We start from the raw sequence: 23,443 nt of genomic DNA on the forward strand, positions 1-23,443 counted from the left end.
AACATATATATCAGTAACTTATTGCCATTTAAAAGTCTTAACTTATCCTACCTAATCTTTTCTTTTACCTTTAAAACCTAATTGAACAGAACCTTTCAAGCTATGTTCATACACTAGACAAATTGAAATCTCGCAGATCTGAGGCACTCCATCGAACAGGAAAGAAGTTTACTTTCTAAAGCTGTAGTTCTCAAACAAAGGCACATAATAATGATATATAAACTTGAAATGAAGTGAAATAAATATTATAATGTTTGAATTTGTTTTGTTGTAGCTCGCTGAATGGAATAGTGGATCCATCGGTGGAAGTGGGCGTGTTAGATGGGGGCGGCAGTGCAGCCTTGGAGCAGCCGCCTCCGCCAGTGGCCGCCCCCCTGCAGCCGCCCCCGCCCCAGGCCGAAATGGCCATAGTGCCGCCTCCGGGGGGCGGTGCCCTGTCGCCAGTGGCGGGCATTCCAGGCCTCAGTGCGCTTCCTCTTGAACAGCTCAAGCAGATGCTCTCCTCTCAGCTAGAGTACTACTTTTCACGGTAAATAAATAATTTATTCATCTAATATATTTTATTTATTTAGTCAATCATTCATTTTCAGAGTAGTTGTGGAATCAGTTAAGATATCATTCGAATGATCGAGTTGGAAAGAGGAAGAAATTAACCTGACTAAGCAGCTGACTAAGAGTTGAATAGTTCATCAGACTTCCGACAGAATTTGCCCCGCCAACAACAACCCCAATCACGTTCCGACGTCGAATTGAGCACACGTGAAGCGACCTCTAGTTGGACATCATATCTGATAGTGAATGGCCCGCTTAAGGATAATTAACTCTAAGGATGGTTGGAAAGAGGAAAAAATGTCCAATGAGATTCATATAATTTGTTCCTTTGTTTGAAGTTTTTGAACTTTCTATGATCGTTCAAACTGTCTGAAATTTGGCTTTGAACTTGACGAATTTAATTTTTCAACTTTGATCACTAATAGAAAGCTCAAAAACGTTAAACAAATAAACAAATTATATGCTTCTTATTGGATATCTATTCATCTTTCCAACCATCCTTATGATTATCCTTGAATGGGCCATTTACTATCCGATATGTTGTCCAACTTGAGGCCATCAATTCGACGTCGGAACGTGAATGGGGTTGCTGTGGGCGGGGCAAATGCTGTCGAAATTCTGGTAAACGTTCAACTGACTTGTCCGACCTCGCAAGGTCAGCCGCCTAGTCATGTTCTATTTGGAACGTGAGTGGGGGGATGTGTGACTAACCAGCCGGAGTGTGAGTGCTGAAAGATTCAACGTGGTGGCCCAACGTAGTTGGATCAAATTGTCGGATAGTGAATGATCAGCTGTACATGTATATAAAAATGATTAGATATTGTCATAGAGAAAAGATAGCGCATAATAAGATATCTAATGGGAGATGGCGTACAAGTTCCAAATTTCACTGTTTACTAGTGACTATAGTCCTAGTAGTTCTTTTTCGTGAAGCTATGGAATTCATCATCGTACTAATATTGTGATGCAAGAAAGCGCTCTCCGTCCCACAAACTCGGCCTAATGTGGACGGAAAGTAGGCTTTAAAGACCAAGCTACACAAAGCGTTTTTTCAGGCGTTTTCAGACGAGTCGGCAGGACAGGAAGCTCTCCGATTGGCTGATTGGTTGGCGTTCGGGAATCAGCTGATAATCAGCCAATGGGAGAGCTTCCTGTCCTGTCAACTCGTCTGTAAGCGCTTCGTGTGGCTTGGCCCTATTAGTTACAATAGTTCAGTACGTAAAGCTGTCGCTTTTTTATATTGGAAATTTGGTAAGGAGGACTTGGCCAAGTTTCGAATCCCGGTTGACGTTTATCTATTGAATTTAACTACCGTAAAATCACATAATAGATACAGAATGGAAACTCGGCTATTACCCAGGCACAAAAATCCGCCATCTTGTTAGAAAGTTCAGCATTGTAATAGTATTGATGAGAGGTTCGGATCACATTACACGTTCACTGCCGCGAGCCAATCATAAGACCAGGATTTTAACTTCTAACAAGATGGCGCAGTCTCTTGACGTGTATAGTATTTGTGCCATGTAAAAAGCATTGGTTGGATAGGCGTTTAATTGCTAGTCTCCATTATGTATCTATTCTGTGGTAAAATCATGTAATTCAATAGAAGGTTGCCTGGAGAAACAATAAATATATCGGATGATGACAGATTTTGCAGCATTAATAAACTTCCGAATATGAGGCTTCAAGATTCAGTGACTCATAGTAGAGAGTTCAAGAACTTTCAGGTTACACTCTGTGTCAGAAACACACAATCCTTCTATATGAGATACAATAAAGCAATGCTATTCTTATGAGAGAGCATCTATAATAACAACGGCGCTGTATATTACAGTTTCAACGAGACCTAACAAATAATCAACCTGATCAGTTCTTGATGATTTATTGTATGTTCTGTCAATGCGTAGTATCCTAGCTATAGGCTATAAAGATCGTCAACAATATTGACTGTTGAATACCAATCGCGTCAGATCTTAATTACACCAACATACGTTGGCTGCGCCTTTTTTATTTTCAAAAAGCTTATTATTTAGTTAACAACAAACTGAGTGAGTTTTGTAGAAGGTTCTCATCCAATTATTATTTACTGTTAGTCAATTAAAAGCTATAACATTTTGTAAAACCGATGATATTAACGTGTATCATTTGAAATGTTATAATAAATTTCAAAAGTTCCAAGTCATAAATGTATGGGTACCAAATCTTTGCTACCTTAAGCATCAATGAGCATCTTCTAGCATTAAGGTATCATCCATTGAGTTTGTTTTTCTAGAAAATGAACTCAAACCTAACAAGTGGTAAAGGCTTTTGAAAAGAAAGAGAATGGGATGAGTTAGTTCAAATGTATGTCCTGATTGCTTTTACTCATAAAACGCTTAGGCTAGGTGCACACCAGTTAGTCAAGACAAGACAAGACATGATCAGACACGTTTAGTCACAATACTTCACATAGCTGCTTGTGACGCAACTCACACTGATTAGTCATTGCAATTAGACATGTTTTGATAAGCAGCTATGTGAAGTATTGTGTCTGATCATGTATTGTCTTGTCTTGACTAACTGGTGCGCTCCTAGCCTTAGGCTAGCGACATCAAAATTTAATTAATACAAGGGCTTAGGATTAATTTGTGCATTCATATATTAATATGATTGAAAGTGTAAGTAATAGTTTTCCATATTTTGTTAGTCCATTGGCTAAAATATACTTGTTGTAACTTCATATGAAAATTTCTCATTGGAAGACAACTTGTGAATAATTCAAACAGCTACTGAGTATGTTTTAAAGGATGGAAATTTTTATCTGTACTTGAAATTCTTCTCGATCTGTACTTTTTTAGTTTAAGTCAGTGGTCGCCAAACAGTCGATCGCGAGCTACCGGTAGCTCGTGGGGTGGTTTTTGGTAGATCACAGAGATGCTTGGGTTGTCAACCATGCATTGAGAAACATGGCTACAAAACTTTGCATTTATCACAGATATAACTGAGAAGTTGAATGATTTAAATTTGCAGTTTCAAGGAAAGATAAGGACATCGGTGGAATGATTTGAACTGTAAAATCGTCTTCCAAGGAGCTTGAGATGTGGAAAAAGAATGTCGTCCAGTTTGAATATAAACACTTTTCCAGTCTGAAGAAAATCAATGACGAGAAAAATCCTTCACAGCACCTCAGCAATTACCAAGAATACGTTACAATTAAGACTTGAAACAACAGTTTGATCAACGATTTCAAGATTTTAAAAGCATATCGAATATGGTACAATTCGTCAACTCTCCTTTTGTAGAGATCGATGCAGAAGATTTTGCAGCTTGTGTTGTAAAACATTTTGGTTGAGATCAGGCTTCAGTTGAAATGGAATTTGTGGATTTTTAAAATGATCTTGTCTCTCAGATCACTTTCTACAACTGAAAATATTTGGCCTAATATAAGTCCCCAAAGAAAAATATCCAATTATTATTCAAGTTGCATTGAGGTTGAAAGCTCTACCTACTTGAGTAAATCATCTTTTTCAAGTATGAAATTCATAAAAAATCGATATAGAGACATGTTTTGGACAACTGCATCAGAATGGCGGCAACAACGTCAAGAAAATACTTGATCGCCAAAAAGAGTTCCACTGCTCTCATTGAAATGTAAATTTCAACTTTTGTTGTACTTTTTGCTATGAGATAAGTAGATTCCAACACTAGAAATGTACCTTTATAGGCGATAAAAGATACTTTCTTTATTCTACTATTCGTTGGTAGCTCACTAGAAGATTTATAAATGCCATTCTAGCTCAAAGGCTCATCAGTTTGGCGACCACTGGTTTAAGTATTGAGCAATTTTTGTATAAAACGTTAATGTGCTGAATATATTGTTTGTTTGCAGAGAGAATTTGGCAAATGATACTTACCTATTGTCCCAAATGGATAACGACCAGTATGTTCCGATTTGGACGGTTGCCAATTTTAACCAAGTGAAAAAATTGACAAAGGATATTAAATTGATAACCGAAGTATTGAGAGGTAAGTATTTTTTTCACTAAACTTTTCAATTGAAAAAATGGTAATAATCTTGATCATGATAATTTAATAACGTTTACTGTTGAAATGTGGTGAGTATTAAAGATCCGACACTGGATTTGTTTGGCTTATTGTCAAGAACCTCCTTAACGATCAACTGACTGCTACAAAGATACTCAGTGTGTTACTGTAGTCTCAATTAGAACAGTGTTTTTCTTATTTGTGTGCGAGATTCTGTTCCACGTGTATGATCCATTGATCTTAAAATGTAGCAAATTTCTTTTCCTACAGTTACGTTGAAAAGTGGCCATTGCTGCACTGATTACAGAACGCAAAGAATCACTTTTCCGCTCTAGTGCGGGAAAAATTTTTCTGCACTCCAGATTTGCAACATGGCAACGCAAAATACTTAGTAGGTTATATGGAGCAACAGTGCAGCAAAATCAAAATGAAGTTGGTAACAGTGACTGCTGTGGCTGCTATAGTGAGCAGAGGTGCAACGAAGCACAACGCGCTAATTATTAGTATATATTATAACAAAGGACAACGAGGACTTTAGGATTTTAGGATTAAGGTTTTTATCAATAATAAAATTACACAGAAAAACATTTGATGCATTTCAGGCAATTTTACCCATAATTACCCACTTTTCATATTCAATGGTAACTGTAGGAAAAACTTAATGTGAAATACGTGCGCAAAGTTCCTCTGCTGCACTCAACAAACCATTCCGCCCTCGCCTACGGCTCGGGCGTAAACGTTTCTTTCGGTGCAGCAAACTATCACTTTGAGCACTAGTTGCACAAATAACTATTAACACGTCAGTTAATGAACGAATGTTACCTGTCAGCTCAATCTTAAATCTACTCTTTGACTTCATATTTGATCTCATAATCAAATTACTACTTTGTCCAAAAAATCATAACTTTTAGTTGATCTGTTCATCTTTGGTTAATAGTTTGATTACTTTACACATCAGTTAATAGTTTATAGTTTAATAGGTTAATAGTTTGATTACACATCATGAGAATCAATGAGAAACACCACTACCACATTATGAGAATCAGACAGACAGACAAAATATATTTATTAAAAAAAATGCAATTTACAAAGCAAAAATCTTATGTACTCATTTTCAATATAAAACAACAAAGAATGAAACAACCTCATCAATACACTAAGCCAAATAAATCTTTAGAAAATGGTCTGCATGGGTAAAAAATGCCTGTGCGCAAACCAGTGTTGCATATTAAAAGTTTTACAGAGAGGAAGGAAACATTAATCTTGATGCATTCAGAATCTTATTGAATATTATCATTACATACATTGAATAAATTATTGAATAGCTCAAAAAAAGAAGATTAATTAGTGTAGTGTAATGGTGCATACAAATTTCAAGACCAGTAGACTGGTTGTCACCACCAGCTAATTTATCGGACAAGGTAGGTGTTATAATTTGTTGTGATGATGTTTTCTGCTTTATCCACTCCCAGCTGTATTAAAAATGTATTTAATTTCAATTTAAATAAGGATTTCTAGATGGCCTGAAATACTATCTGATGTGGGAAGTGACGAGCAAAGTCACGATATAGAACATGTGAAATATAGAAGGAATTGGTTTGTGTAAGATATCTCTGGAGGGGTATAGCTGTAATACCAGTGTTTATACCGCTTTTGTGCATTTGAAAACACAATTGAATGGTTTTGTTTCAGAATCGCCAAATGTTCAAGTCGATGAAGAAGGCCTGAAAGTCAGGCCCAACCATAAACGATGCATAGTTATTTTAAGAGAAATCCCAGATAGCACACCTTTAGAAGACGTTAAGGTGAATTATTCAACTTTATCCCAATTATTTTATAAGTTTCTGTTTCATTATTGTTGAGTAGGTCAATCAATATTGGTTGGTTTTGCTGGAGAAAACAACAGCTCGTTTGGTGTGCTCTTATGTTATCAATTAATCTTCATATTTGATTTATCGGTGACGATACAATGTAACACAATTTGAAACATCAAAGATCTAAGATAGCAACATTTGCCATTGTTTTTTTTTAGTTTGACAGTTTCAAGTTGATATTGTATTGAGAAAAAATTTTATGGGTACAAAAGATTCTCAAATAATATAAAGACAATATAAAAACTATTAGTACCCTTTTATTAAAGAACTTGAAACTATTTACGTTGAAATATATATCTTTATATTGTTTTTATTTTATTTGAATCAAGTAGCCCATATAAGCGAAGTGATTTTATGAAAAGATACTCATTACACAAGAAAAATCAGTAATTCAAACAAAAAACATTGCTGTGTTACTAAGTTTTGTTTAAGATTCCTGATTCATTTCAGGGGTTTGTGGGTTTTGACTCTGACATTTTTATTGTATCAAGCTAGTAACATATTTTTTTTCAATTGTGCAATATGGTTCATTGTAATTTAAAGCTGTTTGACGAATTTATCATGTTTTTTATTTGCAAATGAACCGTTTGGCATTTTTGGGGTAATGTTCGGTCAATTATTCATTTCTCAGTCTCATAATTCCAAGTTTTAAATGAAATATATTTTCGTGGGTGACAATGTTCTACTTTTGCTGACTAATAAAACAATATTTTCAAAAAATTAATAAAGTTTGTTGAGGGCTAATTGCATATATCAAGCTATTGAAATAAATGCAGTATATTTTTTACCTGTATAATGCATAATATCAATTTTGAAGTTATTTTATAAAGTCTATTTTGTATTGCAGGCTTTATTCTCCGGTAAAGGATGTCCGAAGCTGATATCTTGTGAATTTGCGCACAATAATTCGTGGTATGTTACTTTTGAAAATGACGAGGATGCTCAGAAAGCTTATAGGTTTCTTCGGGAAGAAGTTAGGGAATTTCAGGTAATTATCAGTTTCTTCTAAAATAATGTGTTATTATTGTCAGGTAATTATCAGTTTCTTCTAAAATAATGTGTTGAAAAAACATCAACTTTCAAAAAAGTCAAAATCAAGTTCATTGTAACTCTTGAGATATCTTCATATTCATTCATATAGTATCAGTTACCAATGTTCTATTCTTTTTTTATTGAATTTGATTTTCTACTACTAAATGATCGTATTACTGTATTGAGAATAATTATTATACATAACATTTTTTTCTAAGTATTAACTGAAATGTAGACTCATCATAAGACGTGGATAGTTGTATTTAATTTCAATCTGTGATAATATTACTAGACTTTGCTATTTGACTAGATGCTCTGTAAATTAGACTTTGAATATACAGTTAGAATAATGTATAAGTTTATATTGATTTTGGAATTTGAGCTATGAATAGTTACATTGCTAACATAATCTTTTTCTGAACTGGATACAAATTTATATTTAGTTGATAGAGCTTTTTATAGTGTACAAGAATTCCTTTCAAACCTAAACTAGGTTGAACTACTTAGTGTTAGAATTATTATGTAATAACATGACTTGTCTTATACTCCATGACTGGAGTCTTTAGGACGTAATCTAAAAAAAAATCTAATTTTATGACATTTTTATCACCTATAATCTAAGGGTATGATCACATTAGATACACATATGTGCAAGTGCACGCGAGACCATGCATGACTACGCGTGCAGATGAGAAACAAAATCTGGAAAGAGCCATAGAAACACGTCGTGACTTGTCTGTTGATGCTCACACTGAACGCTACCAGCAAGTGCACGCGTTCAGTGTGAGTGTTCTTATGGCTCTTTCCAGATCTGCACGCGTGGTCAAGGATAATCTGGTATACACTTACCTTACGTGCATCCAATATGATCATACCCCAAGGTCCAGACCACATTAACGCGTATTATTCAGGCGTCAACCCAATCAGCCAATCAGAGAGCTTCCTGCTCTGCCGACTCTCATAACGCCATCTAAAAACGACCAAGATGGTCTGGTTCTAGCTACAGTGATTGGCAACTATAATAAACCTTATAAAACTGATTGAAGTGTTCCTTAAAATTCCACTGTATTTAGACTTTTAATTTATTCGAATTTGGGAGAGAGATAGCACAAGGTTGAACTTTTTTCGTTCCTTATTATTAAGTTGGTTTAATCAAACCAATCATTAAATCTAATACAAAACATTAAATCAAATTGAGTCAATCATTAACCCTCCCAGTACCACGTGGTTGCATGAGACATAGAAGACCAGGTGGGGTCGTTTCCAACCCAGTCCCAAATTATGATTTTTCCCTCACAAAATTCCATTTTAAATCAATGAAAATATCATTTATTTGAACATTCATTTATTTAAAAGGGGGAAAAAACTTGAATGATTAAAAACTTTTTATAATATGAGTACAAAATTCCAGCTTTCCAGTGGTTCTAAATCTACATCAGAGTGTGGTTATACCACGAACAAGCTTGCTGGTATTTACAACTTGAAAACTAAATCTGCATAAAAAAGGCATAGAAATACGTAATGACATGCCTAGATAGGATAGAAATAATCCGTTATAATTTATAAACTAGTTATATTCTCTCTCGGAACTTCATAAGGTGTTTCTATGCATCTATCTGTAAGTTGAAATTTCATTTCTATCATTACCCACGATCAAGTATATACAAACTAAAAGTGTGTAATAACTATTCCACTTAACGAGAACGCAAATTGAATAGAGTAATTCAAACAATAAATATCGAAATAAGTTGAACAAGAAAGGCCATGTGGGGTCGGATGCGACCCCGTTCTTGATACCTAACATTTAAATTGGCAATGATAAAAAAAGTTTACTTATCACGAACCTAAGCTCTGGTCTGTGTCTGGAGAAATACTTAAGGAAAGGTTACATGGAAGGGGGTGGCGTTTTCTCCACCAACATGCCCACAAACCGATAAGCAATGGCGCCTGGGGTCGGATACGACCCAACGTGGTACTAGGAGGGTTGAATCAAATTCTTTGTTTTTCATAATACCATACAATTTTCAAAAACAATCCATACATGTTTGAAATAATCGATTTTCACATAAACGTGAAGTAAATATACTCAACATATCCTTATAGGCTTAAGTCGATATTTTTTAAATGGCGAAATAAATGATTTGATTTGAATGATAAGTCTGTGTTATTGTACAGATAATTAATTAGTGTCATTGTATTTCAGGGTAAGCCAATAATGGCACGCATCAAGGCGAAAACAATGAACCGGTTGACAATACTGCCTGGGCCTTCGGGAGGGGTGGTGGGCCTGAAGAATGGCTACCGCACGCCACCTTCGGGGGTGGCGCCTGCCGCAGTGGTGGTGCCGACGGTGGTCAGCACTGCCCCCGCGGCAGCGGTTTACGGCGATCCACCGCCCTACACGGCAGCCGCTCCCGCGTCTGCCGCCTCACAGGGTCCGCCACCTCCGGGTCCGCCGCCCCCGCAACAGCATCGGCCACCGCCGCTGCAGTTCTATGCCGCCGCCAACGGCGGCTCGCTGCCGCCTCCCACCGCCACCGCTGCCGCCGTCAACTACGGCAGTCAGGTGCAGATCTATGTGAGTCGCACTTTCTAATTCACAAACCCTATTCTAAGTTAGGCCTGATATTAATGAGTCATATCATTATTAGGATCTTATTTTAAATTGTCAAAAATATTTCAATCTAATAAAAACTTATATTGGTTCCAAAATTATTATTTTTGCAGTCAACTACGGCAGTCAGGTGCAGATCTATGTGAGTCGCACTTTCTAATTCACAAACCCTATTCTATGTTAGGCCTGATATTAATGAGTCATATCATTATTATATCTTATTTTAAGTCAAGTTAATTTTAAATTGAAAAATATATGTGATAAACATAAATAATTAAGTGTGATATCATATAGGCTATATCTATATTTTTATTATGTTAAATATTGAAGAGATTTTTGTTGTACATGACAATGTTCAATTGTATAGTTGTGATTCATAATGACTGTACTGTATTGAACAAATAAAAAATATTATTATTATATTTCAATCTAATATATACTGTATTGTTTCCAAAAATATTATTTTTCTAAACAAAATTATTCCTAAGTACAAGAGTTTCAAAGAAATCCGTACACATAAGTCACACGCGACACAGGTCGAGAAGAGACTCGACTCTAGTCGAGAGCATGTGTTTCCAAATAGTGACACTCAGACCAGTCGATTCTAGTCTCCGCGACGTCACTATTTGAAAATACATTCTCTCGACTAGAGTCGAGTCTCTTCTATACCTGAGTCGCGTAAGTGTGAGTTGAGCCTTATAGTTGACTCTGCCAATCGAAGTAAACATGTGTCTTGACAGTGTTCTGGAGACGTCATTCATCAATAGAATAACGGTTGGGAGAGAAGCAGTGTTTCCTCCTCTAAGGGGTAAACAGTGTTTCCTCCCCCTCAAGAGGGTAATCCTCTTGATCTCTCCCAATCATTGACTCAATTCAATAGTATTACTCCGAAATGAAATTCTGTAAATTAATTAAAAATGTATAATTTCTCTCAAAACCAGACAAGAAGAAACTTTAATCACTTGACTTGGAAATTCAGATCTTTTCACTAAATTGTTTTTTTTTATTACTTCAATCTATTCACTTACGATATATTACAATTCAGTTATGTTTTGTAGGTGTTTGTACGACCAACTGTAGTCAAATTTGTATTACATATTCTTAAAGAATAGATCGATTTGGTACTCTTGAAAGATATAAAACAATACTGTTTTTAACCTTTCAGTTGTGTTGTGAGTGATGTTGTGGTACTTTTCCATAATTAAAACACAAATTTGAATTTTCAACCACTTTTTATTTTTATTAACAAACAGCTGAAGATGTGGCTGGTAAAAAGCCACGCAACCAGGCTCTGTATATATTATCTATACTATTAAACGGGAAATTTCTGTTTATATGTTTGTATTTCACCGGATCTCGAAATTGGCTCTAACGATTCTCACGAAATTCAGAACAAAGTAGGTTTATATAAAAATTCGATTGCACTAGATCTCATCCCGGGGAAAACTCGCTGAAGGACATTAAAGGATAATTATTATCCATCCTTGGAAAAACAGCTGATAATAATTATTTCGTCGTCTGTCGATGATGGAAGTGAGTGAGCGAGTTCATGTGTGTGGGACTGTGTCAAAATAATTATGACTCAGCTGTTGAACTTTTGTAATCATTCAATCAGTACTTAGTGCCGGTTGCAAAAAAGCCGGGTTATTTTTAATCCTAATTGATTCCAGTAGAACCATCTTTTTGAAATGGTCTTCTCTGATTTGGTTCACGTGAAATTTATTTATTTATTTTATTTTATTCGTGGACAGAATCACAAATCATACAAATATGTATTAAATCATACAAATTAATCAGGATTAAAATTTAACCGGCTAAACCGGCTTTTTTGTGCAACCGGGCCTTTATGTGGGAAATTTTTGCATTCCTCTGGGAATTAATATCAATTCACTGTGATTAGATAGAACATTTCTGTATGAACTATGAATATTATTATAATCTCTTCTTTAGTAATAAATTTGTTATGCTTCTGTACTTCATAGCGAAGCTCGGTCCCGATATTAATATTTTATAATAATAAAAAGTGGTTGACAATTTAAATTTGTGTTTTCAATACTGTTTTTATTCATTTCCTAACTTGATAGCTTCTTTTAATTTATACAAATTTTATTCGAAATAATTATTAGTGTAATGATATTGGCTTCTCAGTGTGAGAGACTTAGTTTTCATGGTTGAACAGGATTGGTGGATGATTTTGTGAATACTGAGTTGTGTGTTGTGCTGTTGTAGACGTTTCACCAGCAACACCAGCCGTTCTACCCTCCCAGCATGCTGCCGGGGCCCTGGGGCCACGCCACCAACTACTTTGAGCTGGGCTCTGTGTTCTCGGTCAATGGCCTCGCGCCCACTGGCAACTTTGCCAAGGCACCGCTCTCCTCCTCCAATCGACACGCCTCCTCTTACATGCCTCGCAACACTAGGTCAGTGACGACGTAACACACTTATGCACCAAACTAACACATACGTCATACGGGTGACATATTCATTTCATCAACTGAATACCCAGCTGATCAAGAATCAGTCCGTTTAGGCTACTTTCGTACGCCAAGTTTTCAGTTCGTTTCTGTTGATTTCGAAAAGTTGGATATATCAACTTGACGGTAGGCAACAGAACTAGGAAACTCCAGTACGTCAAATTTTCAGTTCGTCAAGATTCTGTTGATTTCGAAAAGTTTAATGGATATATCAACTTGACAGTAGGCAGAAAAACTAGGAACCAGTACGTCAAATTTTCAGTTCGCCAAGCTCCTGTTGCTTTCAGAAAGTCTAGTGGATGTAGTATCATATATGTATAGTATACAGTATTTTATTATAAAATTATCGAAAAATTCTGAATGAATATACCAGCATATTGCCATTTGAAAGCAAAAACCATATTATACCTTCAACCTTGTACTAAATTCTTCCTTATGGTCCAATTCCTAAGCGACAACTCTACTATCGTAGCCGCGCTGCTATATCTGCTCAATCACTAGCGGCTGTAGTCGTCACAGGTACATTATATCAAATCAAATAGTTTTATAATTTGTTCTTGAGCAAGTACTCATACAAATAGGAGTTGCTATCGTAATCAGATACATAATATACAGGGTTATCATAAAAGAATGGTGCGGTTTCGAACATTGTTTAAAGAAAAACCAAATTACTTACAGTTAATGTTTTTTATTCACCTAATTTGTCGTCTGAAACAGTTTTTTTACATGATTAATAACTTTCAATAAGTGCGCCCTTAGTCGCTCGACAAATGTCCAAACGGTAATAAATATCTCTCTTAACATTCGATAACATTTCTTCGATTATGGTTGTCATTGGTTCTTTAATCCTGTTTTAAAGTGGTTCAGTTCGCGATTTCTTGTGAATAAACAATGTTTTTGATGTAAATTTACAAGAAAAAATCTTCCTGAACCACTTAAAAACAGGATTAATGAAGCAATGACAACCATAAACAATGAAATTTTAGCGAATGTTTGGAGAGAAATTGATTATCGTTTGGATATTTTGTCGAACGACTAAAGGCGCACATATTTAAATTTATCAATTATGTGAAAAACTGCCTGAGACGATAAATTAGATGAATAAACAACATCAACTGTAAGTAATTTGGTTTTTCTTTAAACCATGTTCGAAACCGCACCATTCTTTTATGATAACTCTGTATTATTGATTAACAGAACAAATTATCAAAACACGAACATTACAAAAAATCCTGCTACGATAATATAATAACAATATTACAAATTAACATTAGAAATTACAAAAAATACACAAATAGCTTGAAAAAGAATTCGATAGAAATTTCCAAATATAGCAATAACAAAATTAACCGACAATGTGATGTTAGATTAGGAATTTTACATTAAATTTTAAATTAGGTACATTATATATAGTGACGGCTATATCCGTCTATCTCGATTATAGTTAGTTGTATCTCCATTCTAACTAATCCCCAACAAGTGTGCAACGGTGTAGCTGATTTTGTATCAGCCTGCAACGAAAACTCGATGCTGTGAAACTTGACAAAGAGAATTGCTGAAACATCCCATTATTTTCAGTACCTCAAGATATTGTCAAGAATAGGCCTACTTGATGAACTGAAAACTTGACGCACTAAGACCCTCCCACTCATACAATCTTTATTTTCCAATGAATTTCGACTCTTCTAGGCAGAATTAGATTACCTTCGAATCTTGTAGGAGTTTTCACAAATTACGGTCTGTTCAGTCTCTTCCGCTGGGCAGGAATAGAATACTAGAATTGTGTGTGTTCTTACATTGGCAAAATTAAATGTGCGAACACATTCATAAGAATCAATCATTCTCATTATCTGTGAGAGTAGAAATTCATTGGAAATCAACAGAAGTACATTGAAAGTACTTCATACTCAGCTACAATAACGTCAAATGCTGCAATAGGTTCGGATTTTGGTGGAGCTCAGAAGAAAGCATCGGAAATCGAAATGAAGAGTCTAAATTTGGAATTTCGTTATTGCATTATTGTTACTAGGTTCGTTATTCAGCCTATTGGGTACAACACAGCCGTCACCAGTATGATACCGTGGCCTCTGATTATTGCAACGATGCAATATTCAGTCAGCTCCAGTGATTCAGAAGTTTCAGTCTCAGTTTGTAAAACTTTGAGATCAATTGCAAACTACCGGGTAGAACTAGTAATTTTGTTCTGTGAATTTCACATACCTGCATATCCAGTATTTTCAAGTCATTGTTAAACAGAAGCAATTTTTGGACTAAATTATTGATCTTGAGACGTTAATGACTATAGGGATTTCCTTTTCAACACTTGCAGCTTTAGTGACTTTGATTAAGAAATCTATACTCTTCTCATTTACAATATAAAATCACCGTAGATACTTTATATTATAGATATAGAATCACTGGGGTAGATATTTGAAGATTGCTCCAATATCAAACTTCAATAAAACGGTTGTTTGATTTTGTTCGTGTTTAATTAGTTATATTAGAGTTGCCGTACTGGTTCACATGTTATTTGCATGTGTCAGGACGTTTTGTGATAGAAAGCAGTTGTGTATTTCAAGTTGAAAATCCGAACCTGTTGAGCATTAGATACGGTTATGTAGTTTACACCATAGGATCTTCAGGATTTAAAGGGATTTGAATATTCCAGTCAGGTTGCATTGGCTTTTCGATGGGCTCATCTCATTCAGTTTGTTTACATGGGATTATAATTTGAGGGATAACATCAGTGTAATAATCATTCATCAAACCTTCACTTGTGTAGCTGTAACATATTTGTTGGTTTCATGTTTTGGAGGTATTTTGAATACTAATAGAGTTGAGTAATTTTGAAATTCGTGTTGAATAGTCATAACTAGTTGATTTGTTTTTGAGTATTTAAAAGCTTTGGTATATTGAGCGTTTACTTTTTTGCATGCCATTTATGTTATTGTTGATTTTTGTTCATTGAAGTTTTATCAGTTTTATGAATAGTTCTCTCAACCATTGGTTTGGAATTTATTGCAAATGGAGTATAATTAGAATATTAAAAGCTGTGCAAATTTATTGGAGGCTACTAACAAGTCACTTTTGGGAATTCATTTTTTTGCAGTTTCTTCCGAACAAGAAATTTGATTTGTTTATGAGAAGAAATCGGATCTCATAACTGGCAACAAAGTTGACAACACAAGTTGAAGCTATAGCTTTCCAGTCAGCTATATTTAGATTAGAACGTTGACATGTTGTAGCTTACAAGGGCATGGTAAGCTACGGACACGGACAAACGCGACTGGATTTCGGTCGCTGTTTCTTTGCGACTGTACCGATATTAATGTCTGCCAGTCTCCTTGATGAACAGCTTATATATTCTGTATTCTGTCTCGTATGCTGGAAGAGCATAAATTTCCATGTCAACTATTTTTATACTCAAATTCATTCATTTTGTCATGAAATAATACAGATTGATATAATACATATTCTAACTTACAAAATGGCACTACCGGCAAAGAACAACTTGTGCGCCGGCAGTGAGTTCGAACAACTAGGTACAGCAAACATGCCAATAGAAAGAAAATAGAGCTTATTCAAACCACTGAAATTACGGAAAACCAGGTCACATCTCAATCTTTACAAACTATAAGACAAAGTAACAAAATTTCAAGCAAATGACAAACTAAACAAGATCAAACAAGTTATTGAACGCTTAAATGAAGTAGATTGCAAGGCCATAGTTATAAGGCCCATACAATATGAAGTAGATTGCAAGGCCATAGTTATAAGGCCCATACAATATGGACAGAATAAACACGACCCCTCGGTCGCTATTTATTTGGGTCTTTATCGATATTAATCTACTTTGGACCAGTATCCAGTCAGTTTTTGGGCCAATCTACTTTATGAACAGGTACTGTATTCTGTATTCTGACACGTATGCTGCAAGAGGATTTCAAAATTGAATTTTTCGGAAGACTATTGAATGGAGTGAAACAATTGCATGTAGAGAGTGCGCATGCTATTAGTTAGCAGCAGTGGGGCAAAAACCAACAGGTTGGCGATATTTGTTTGGTTTAGAAATAAGCGGAGCCAGATGGGAGGAGGCGGCGACATCTCTCATCGCTCGATGTCAGAGAGCAGCGGGGGCGGCATGAGAGGCGGCAAAGTGGTGAAGAGCGGTTCGCTGGACCACAACCACGGCTTGCCGCCTCCGGCCAGGGGTGGGGGGAGCCTGTACCCTGGCGATGTCGTCCCCGGCGTTCAGCCCATCGACGATTCGAACGACGTAGGGGCGGTTCCGCCTCCGCAGCAACTGCCGCAGCCGCAACTGCCACCCCCCGTGGACCACCATGACGCTGTCACCGCCTTCAGGCCCCTAGTTCCGCCTCCCGTCGCCACACCCAAAGACGCGCTGCCGCCTAGGTAATGTTATCAACGCTTCATTTCTCAACTTCAATGCTGTTCCTCTTCGACCTTTATCATGTTCTCTCCTTTTTTAAACTTTCTGTTTCATGTTTTCCTTCTTTTGACCCTGTCTATTCCTTCCTTTTTGTCTATCTATCTCCCTCGAGCTCCTCCATTTCCATTGTTAATGTTAGCAACCTCAAATTTCCTGTTTAGACTGTTTAATGCTGCTCCTCTTCGACTTTTATCATGTTCTCTCTTTGATTACCTTTTGTCTCATCTTCTCCTTCTTTTGATTGTCTATTCCTTCCTTTTTGCCTTTCAACCTCCTTTTCAACTCTTCCATTTCCCTTGTAACTCACATGAATTCTAATCTGATTTAATCTTCGTTTTCTTGTCTCCAACCTCCATTTTTTTACTTTATTCCATTTCAACCTACAGTTTTCCCCATTTTCCCTCCTTTTGGATTCCATCTACTCCTATCTACGTATCTTTTTCTATCCTCCCTTCTAACTCCTCTATATCTATTGAATTTTCCCCCCTCCTTCTTGACTTCTTACTTTATTCTTTTTGACGTACTATTCCGCTCTGATTCCACATTGCTTTCTGTTTTCCACTGCCGATCTATTTCCTCGTTTTGGCTTTCTATTACCTCCTTTTCTAGTTTTCTATAGTTGATAATGTAAAATACGTCCTTCTAGTCTTCTCCATTTCATTGAAAAGTACCAATCTCTATGGACTCTTAATCCTTTGAAGTTTTTCTGATCAAATTTTTCAGTTCCTTTAGCTTATCCTCCTTATATATTTATTCTCACCTCATCCCTTACCTCCTTCATTTTGCTACACATTTTGAGAATATCAAGTTCTGGAAAGTACTGTGACACTTATGTTTTTCATACCTAAATATTTGTCTACATAGTAATGTGTAGAAAAATATAATGAAAAAAGAAAATTTAGAAACTCTAGCGAACAATATTTGATTGTTGATGAATAGTTTTTTGCTAACAGTTTTCTCCTTTGACATTACTTCATATCAAATATAAATATGTAGGGCTATTCTAAGTCACATTTTTTCAAACAAACTGCTAATTCAACTATTAAAGATTTGACTATTAAACACTATTAAACGAGCATTGATTTGTTTTATATAAACAAGGGTATTTTTGAATGTTGGGGTTTCATTAATACGGGCGGGAGGGGCTTCTAAGCTTTTGCAATTTTGGTAATTTACTTGCTAAATTGGAAAATTATCATTGGCATGTTGGTATTGATTCCATTATAAGTAAAACTACATTTTTTTGCGTTGAATAACACTTTAATATTGAAATGTAATTATATAGCTCAGTAGTAAATGTTTCTCAATGATGATAATTTGTGTGTATCAAATTTACATTTCTCATTCATACTTTCTTATAGTTACTAATACAATTGTGATGGTTAGAAATTTCTTAACATTTCACCAAACACTCAATATTGTTTAGGTTTAGTATTTCATGTCTATAAATCAATGTCAACAATAATTCATGCTAATTATTACTCCATGTTCCATTATCTAACCGGTTTAAGTATCAAAGTGAAGATATTATCAATTTATATTGTACCAGTGTAAAGTTTAACACATTATGACATTCAAATTGGAACTAATAACAGAATGAGAAGGTCAACTTATTCTATAGTGTGATTCACGGTATACAGTCAGTGGAAATTATAGGTATTGTTACCACTTTTCCGTTTCTACTGCCTTCTATAGTACATAGCTGTAAATCAAGTACTGACGTTTCTTTTTAGGGCTATTGAAATTATTCAAAAGTTATCAAGTACCTACCCTTCATATTTAATCAAAACACTACTAGTTCCAACTCTTCAAATGCCATTCCCAAGTGTAAATCCATTCACACTAAGTTGAAAATAGCCCTTGATGAGTTGAAACTAATTGTGTTGTGATGAAATAGAAAGGATACTTGTTAACTGTTTTGTGTTTCTGTAAGTCTCGTTTTTTCGGTAAATCTCACCTGATATTAATTGTTGATTCATGTTAGTAATGAACAATTCTATCACAAAAAAAATATTATTCGTCAAGGAAATATATTTTCCATGATTTAATAACAAATTTTCATAATTGAAATGAAATATTATGGTAGTTCATCATTATTTCTAAATAATCTTGAAACTTTTTTGCAAAAGTTTGAATAAATACAATGTGCGGAGGTAGACGAGGATAGAGCTACCGTATCTGCTTTATCTATTGACAGACAAGGATAGCAAACCAATGCTAATCAGATGCTGACTTTATAATGAGAATCTCACTATATTATACTATACTACTAGTGTCACTAAGAAATTGAACTATTGTATTTGCTAGTTAGTGGTTGTGATCGAGTATCTGTAGTGAGCCCTGTTCTAGACACAGGCGTCGGAGGAAAGAGGACGAAGGAGGAGTGCAAGGTGGAGGAGGGGGTGGAGGACGTCTGAGCAGCCCGGTGCCATCCGGCGCTGTCCCGTCCGCCGGAGTGACAGTCGCTGTGACGTCATCTGCCGAACCTCCGAGCACGCCGCGCGGAGGCGGAGGACCGCACTTTGACCTGGAGGCGGACGCGTTTCCGCCCCTGCCCGGGCCGCCGGAACGATCCGCCGCAACGACCACGGCCGGATCCGGTGGCGGTAACGCCGGACAGACGTCGGTCGCCGCAGCCGCCGCCGACACGGACGCGAATACCGGTCACGTCGCGGCTGCCGGCGGCGCTCAGGAGCCGGTCGTCAGTCATCAGCCGACGCCCTGGGAAAACAGGTCGGTCCACCTACAATATTCTGTCAACACTCTTAGTTCACTATAGTTAGTTTTCTGAAACATACTACCCGATATAATAACCCTTTCAGTCAGGGTATAGTTATGAATATAGCATTAGGAGATATCCTATGAAATAAATTCAAATTTTATTATTTATTCAAACTCACAATATTAACAATCAGAAACAATAAGAAAAACAAAAACACACAGCTTAAGGTGCATTTTCGTTTCTGCGTAAATTTCCGCAGTCGACGACGGCAAGCATTGTTGACATTCATATTGTCCAAATTTCAAGTGTGCTAAAACAGCTGATGAAATAACTTTTCATTATTTGTCTCTATTATTAAAGAATTAAACATTTCTAATAATATAAACATATTGCCATTTAAAAGTATAAGCTCAACCTGCCCCATTAAAACATGATTGAACGTAATATTTTAGATTATGTAGACAAATTGAAATCTACCCAATCTGAAATTCTCTCCCTGTCGTGGTCAACGACCGCATTTACGCACAAAGGAAAACCCAGCTTCAGTAAGATAAAAATACATAATCAATAAAAGATTAATATTTTTTATTCTGTATTTTTGTATTTTGGCGAAATCAAGATTTTGATTTGATTTATTTATTTACATTACAATAACTTGAACTAAAATATATATATATATATTATATATATATATATATACATTATATATATACATACATATTAATATATTTTTTAATTTGAATAAAATAAAATAAATACTGGTATGTTTCATTAGAAATAAATTCGTGAATTGGAATAAAAAATACTACTTGCCGGAAGTATACAATACTCCACGTTTGCAAGTAGGAATGAATATCACTTTAATTAATTTTAAATTCATGAATAAATGGAGAAAGAAAAAGAAGAGAGAAAGAAAAGACTAGCTACCATTCACTCTCACATTCACTCACCTTGCACACTTTCCAATAACAGCTCATCTTACTAATGCTTATTAGCATTATCATCTTATAGGGCGTTTATGTTACAAATTTTACTGTTAAATCGAACCGAAAGTCCTAGTAGTTATTATCGTGAAGCTATGTGACGCTTATAGTCTCTCATACTGTGCCGTTCTTACACTCTCACCCGGCCAAAACAGTAATAATAGACAATAGTCGACAGTAATCTGCTTTAGTTAATAAACATCGGCATGAAATTTGGAACATAAACTACCTATATAATGGGATATCTTCTTCTGCTATCTCTCCTTTATGTTATAGTTTAGTGAAGTTTTTTTTGTTTGAAATTGAAATCATAACGTTGGATTCCCACATACCACTATCAGAGTCCGTGTCCGATTCAGTGAAAATATTATTCTCATGGGTTTTAATCTGACTATTCTCACTCAGTCAGTTTGAGTTGGTATGAATAGTCGCATTAGAACTCATGGGAATTTTATTTTCACTCTACCGGACACTGACTCTGATACTAATATGTTGGAATCCAACTTTATCCAACAATCCGATATATCCTATTAATGCGCGTAAATACAAGTGATGAGGCTCTATTACTGAACTTGACTTGTATCGGTTTCTACAAGTGTAACTTATGAAATAGCCTATATTATTGTGATCAAATTGATAATAATGGATCAAATTGATCTCAATTGAACAGTTCAAATCATATTACACTGTTTATTGGAAGATGTTTACCACTTCTTGTATGATATTTAGATTGTTCGTAATGCTCTGTTAGAGTTGTTGCTCAGTATGTGAAAAACATCAAGGGTCTAAACCTGTACTCTGTAGCATTGAATGAATTTTTGAAAATTATTTGCTGTCTTGATAATAACTTGATTGTTCAAACTATTATTTTGATATGTCGTTTGATAAATGAAAAGTTGTGACTTCCAAACTCATTGTTGATACGACTTAACTAGGTCACCAATATAATTTATGAATGAAAATAATATAAAAGCATTCGGCACTGCTGTCAGTGGTTTACGCTTAACATCAGCACGCATGTGGGAAGCTATTAAAAACAAACAAAACAAACGATTATTCACATTGCTGTACTAGCAAATAGTGGATATCTTATGGTGAGTCCTACTTTGAAAACCTTATTGTTAAATCGAACCGAAAGTCCTAGTAGTTATTATCGTGAAGCTATGTGACGCTTATAGTCTCTCATACTGTGCCGTTCTTACACTCTCGCCCGGCCAAAACAGTAATAATAGTCAGTAGTCGACAGTAATCGGCTTTAGTTAACAAACATCGGCATTAAATTTGGAACATAAACTACCTATATAATGGGATATCTTCTTCTGCTATCTCTCCTTTATGTTATAGTTTAGTGAAGTTTTTTTTTGGTTTGAAATTGAAATCTTAACGCTGGATTCCCACATACCACTATCAGAGTCCGTGTCCGATTCAGTGAAAATATTATTCTCATGGGTTTTAATCTGACTATTCTCACTCAGTCAGTTTGAGTTGGTATGAATAGTCGCATAAGAACTCATGGGAATCTTATTTTCACTTTACCGGACATTGACTCTGATACTAATATGTTGGAATACAATTTTATCCAATAATCCGTATATATCCTATTAATGCGTGTAACTACAAGTGATGAGGCTCTATTACTGAACTTGACTTGTATCGGTTTCTACAAGTGTAACTTATGAAATAGCCTATATTATTGTGATCAAATTGATAATAATGGATCAAATTGATCTCAATTGAACAGTTCAAATCATATTACACTGTTTATTGGAAGATGTTTACCACTTCTTGTATGATATTTAGATTGTTCGTAATGCTCTGTTAGAGTTGTTGCTCAGTATGTGAAAAGCGTCTTGATTATACAAGGGTCTAAACCTGAACTCTGTAGCATTGAATGAATTTTTGAAAATTATTTGCTGTCTTGATAATAACTTGATTGTTCAAACTATTAATTTGATATGTCGTTTGATAAATGAAAAGTTGTGACTTCCAAACTCTTTGTTGATACGACTTAACTAGGTCACCAATATAATTTATGAATGAGAATAATATAAAAGCATTTGACACTGCTGTCGAGTGGTTTGCGCTTAACATCAGCACGCATATGGGAGGCTATTAAAAACAAAACAAACGAATATTCACTTTGCTGTATTAGCAAATAGTGGATATCTTATGGTGAGTCCTACTTTGAAAACCTTATTGTGATAGAAGAAGCTTCCAAGAATCAATCCATTGGAACCCTATCACGTTAGCTCTAGCCCTGGCCGACAGAATGCTACAACAGGCTTTCCGAAAATGCGAGCCTTCGTGGGGATATCGAGAATAGTTCTGGCCCCTAGTCCCTGGAACGCTTGAAGTGAGAAGGTAGAAGTGGGAGCAACATTCTCACTCGCACATCTCATTCCTTCTTCCTCTGCTTGCTCATTGACCGAGCTTAAGGGCCAAGCCACACGAAGCGTTTTCAGACGAGATAGCACGGCACGACAGGACAGGAATCTTCGTCAAGCATGTTTGTTGAAACATTTTGGGCAAATTTTATTATGTTTGACAAACATTGTTTGCCCGTGGCCAGTGTGGACGCGTCACCAAAAATAAATATTTGTAAGTGGGGAGAACACGTTTTATGTTTTACAGCAAACACTGAAAATGTTTGGAAAAACAGTAATTTTTTGTTTGACAAACAATCTTTTTAAAATGTTTTCCGAACATGTATGTCGAACAT

The 23,443-nt window shown here is 35.7% G+C and overlaps 1 protein-coding gene across 7 annotated transcripts in view; it reads left to right on the forward strand.

Moving 5' to 3' along the window:
- The window catches only part of LOC111044490 (la-related protein Larp4B), a 111,341-nt gene that overhangs the window by 74,556 nt on the left and 13,342 nt on the right, over positions 1–23,443 (forward strand). For 3 of the 7 annotated variants that reach the window (XM_039429966.1, XM_039429965.1, XM_039429964.1), the window contains 8 exons: positions 275–529; positions 4,421–4,557; positions 6,268–6,380; positions 7,297–7,437; positions 9,685–10,059; positions 12,325–12,515; positions 16,638–16,982; positions 19,369–19,752. In XM_039429966.1, coding sequence (XP_039285900.1) covers positions 275–529; positions 4,421–4,557; positions 6,268–6,380; positions 7,297–7,437; positions 9,685–10,059; positions 12,325–12,515; positions 16,638–16,982; positions 19,369–19,752 — 1,941 coding nt within the window. The remainder of the gene's footprint in view (positions 1–274; positions 530–4,420; positions 4,558–6,267; positions 6,381–7,296; positions 7,438–9,684; positions 10,060–12,324; positions 12,516–16,637; positions 16,983–19,368; positions 19,753–23,443) is intronic. The other 4 variants (XM_039429968.1, XM_039429969.1, XM_039429963.1 and 1 more) reach the window with 3 other exon arrangements.

The sequence above is a fragment of the Nilaparvata lugens genome, chromosome 6 (genome assembly GCF_014356525.2).
Source record: "Nilaparvata lugens isolate BPH chromosome 6, ASM1435652v1, whole genome shotgun sequence".
Lineage (NCBI taxonomy): Eukaryota > Metazoa > Arthropoda > Insecta > Hemiptera > Delphacidae > Nilaparvata > Nilaparvata lugens.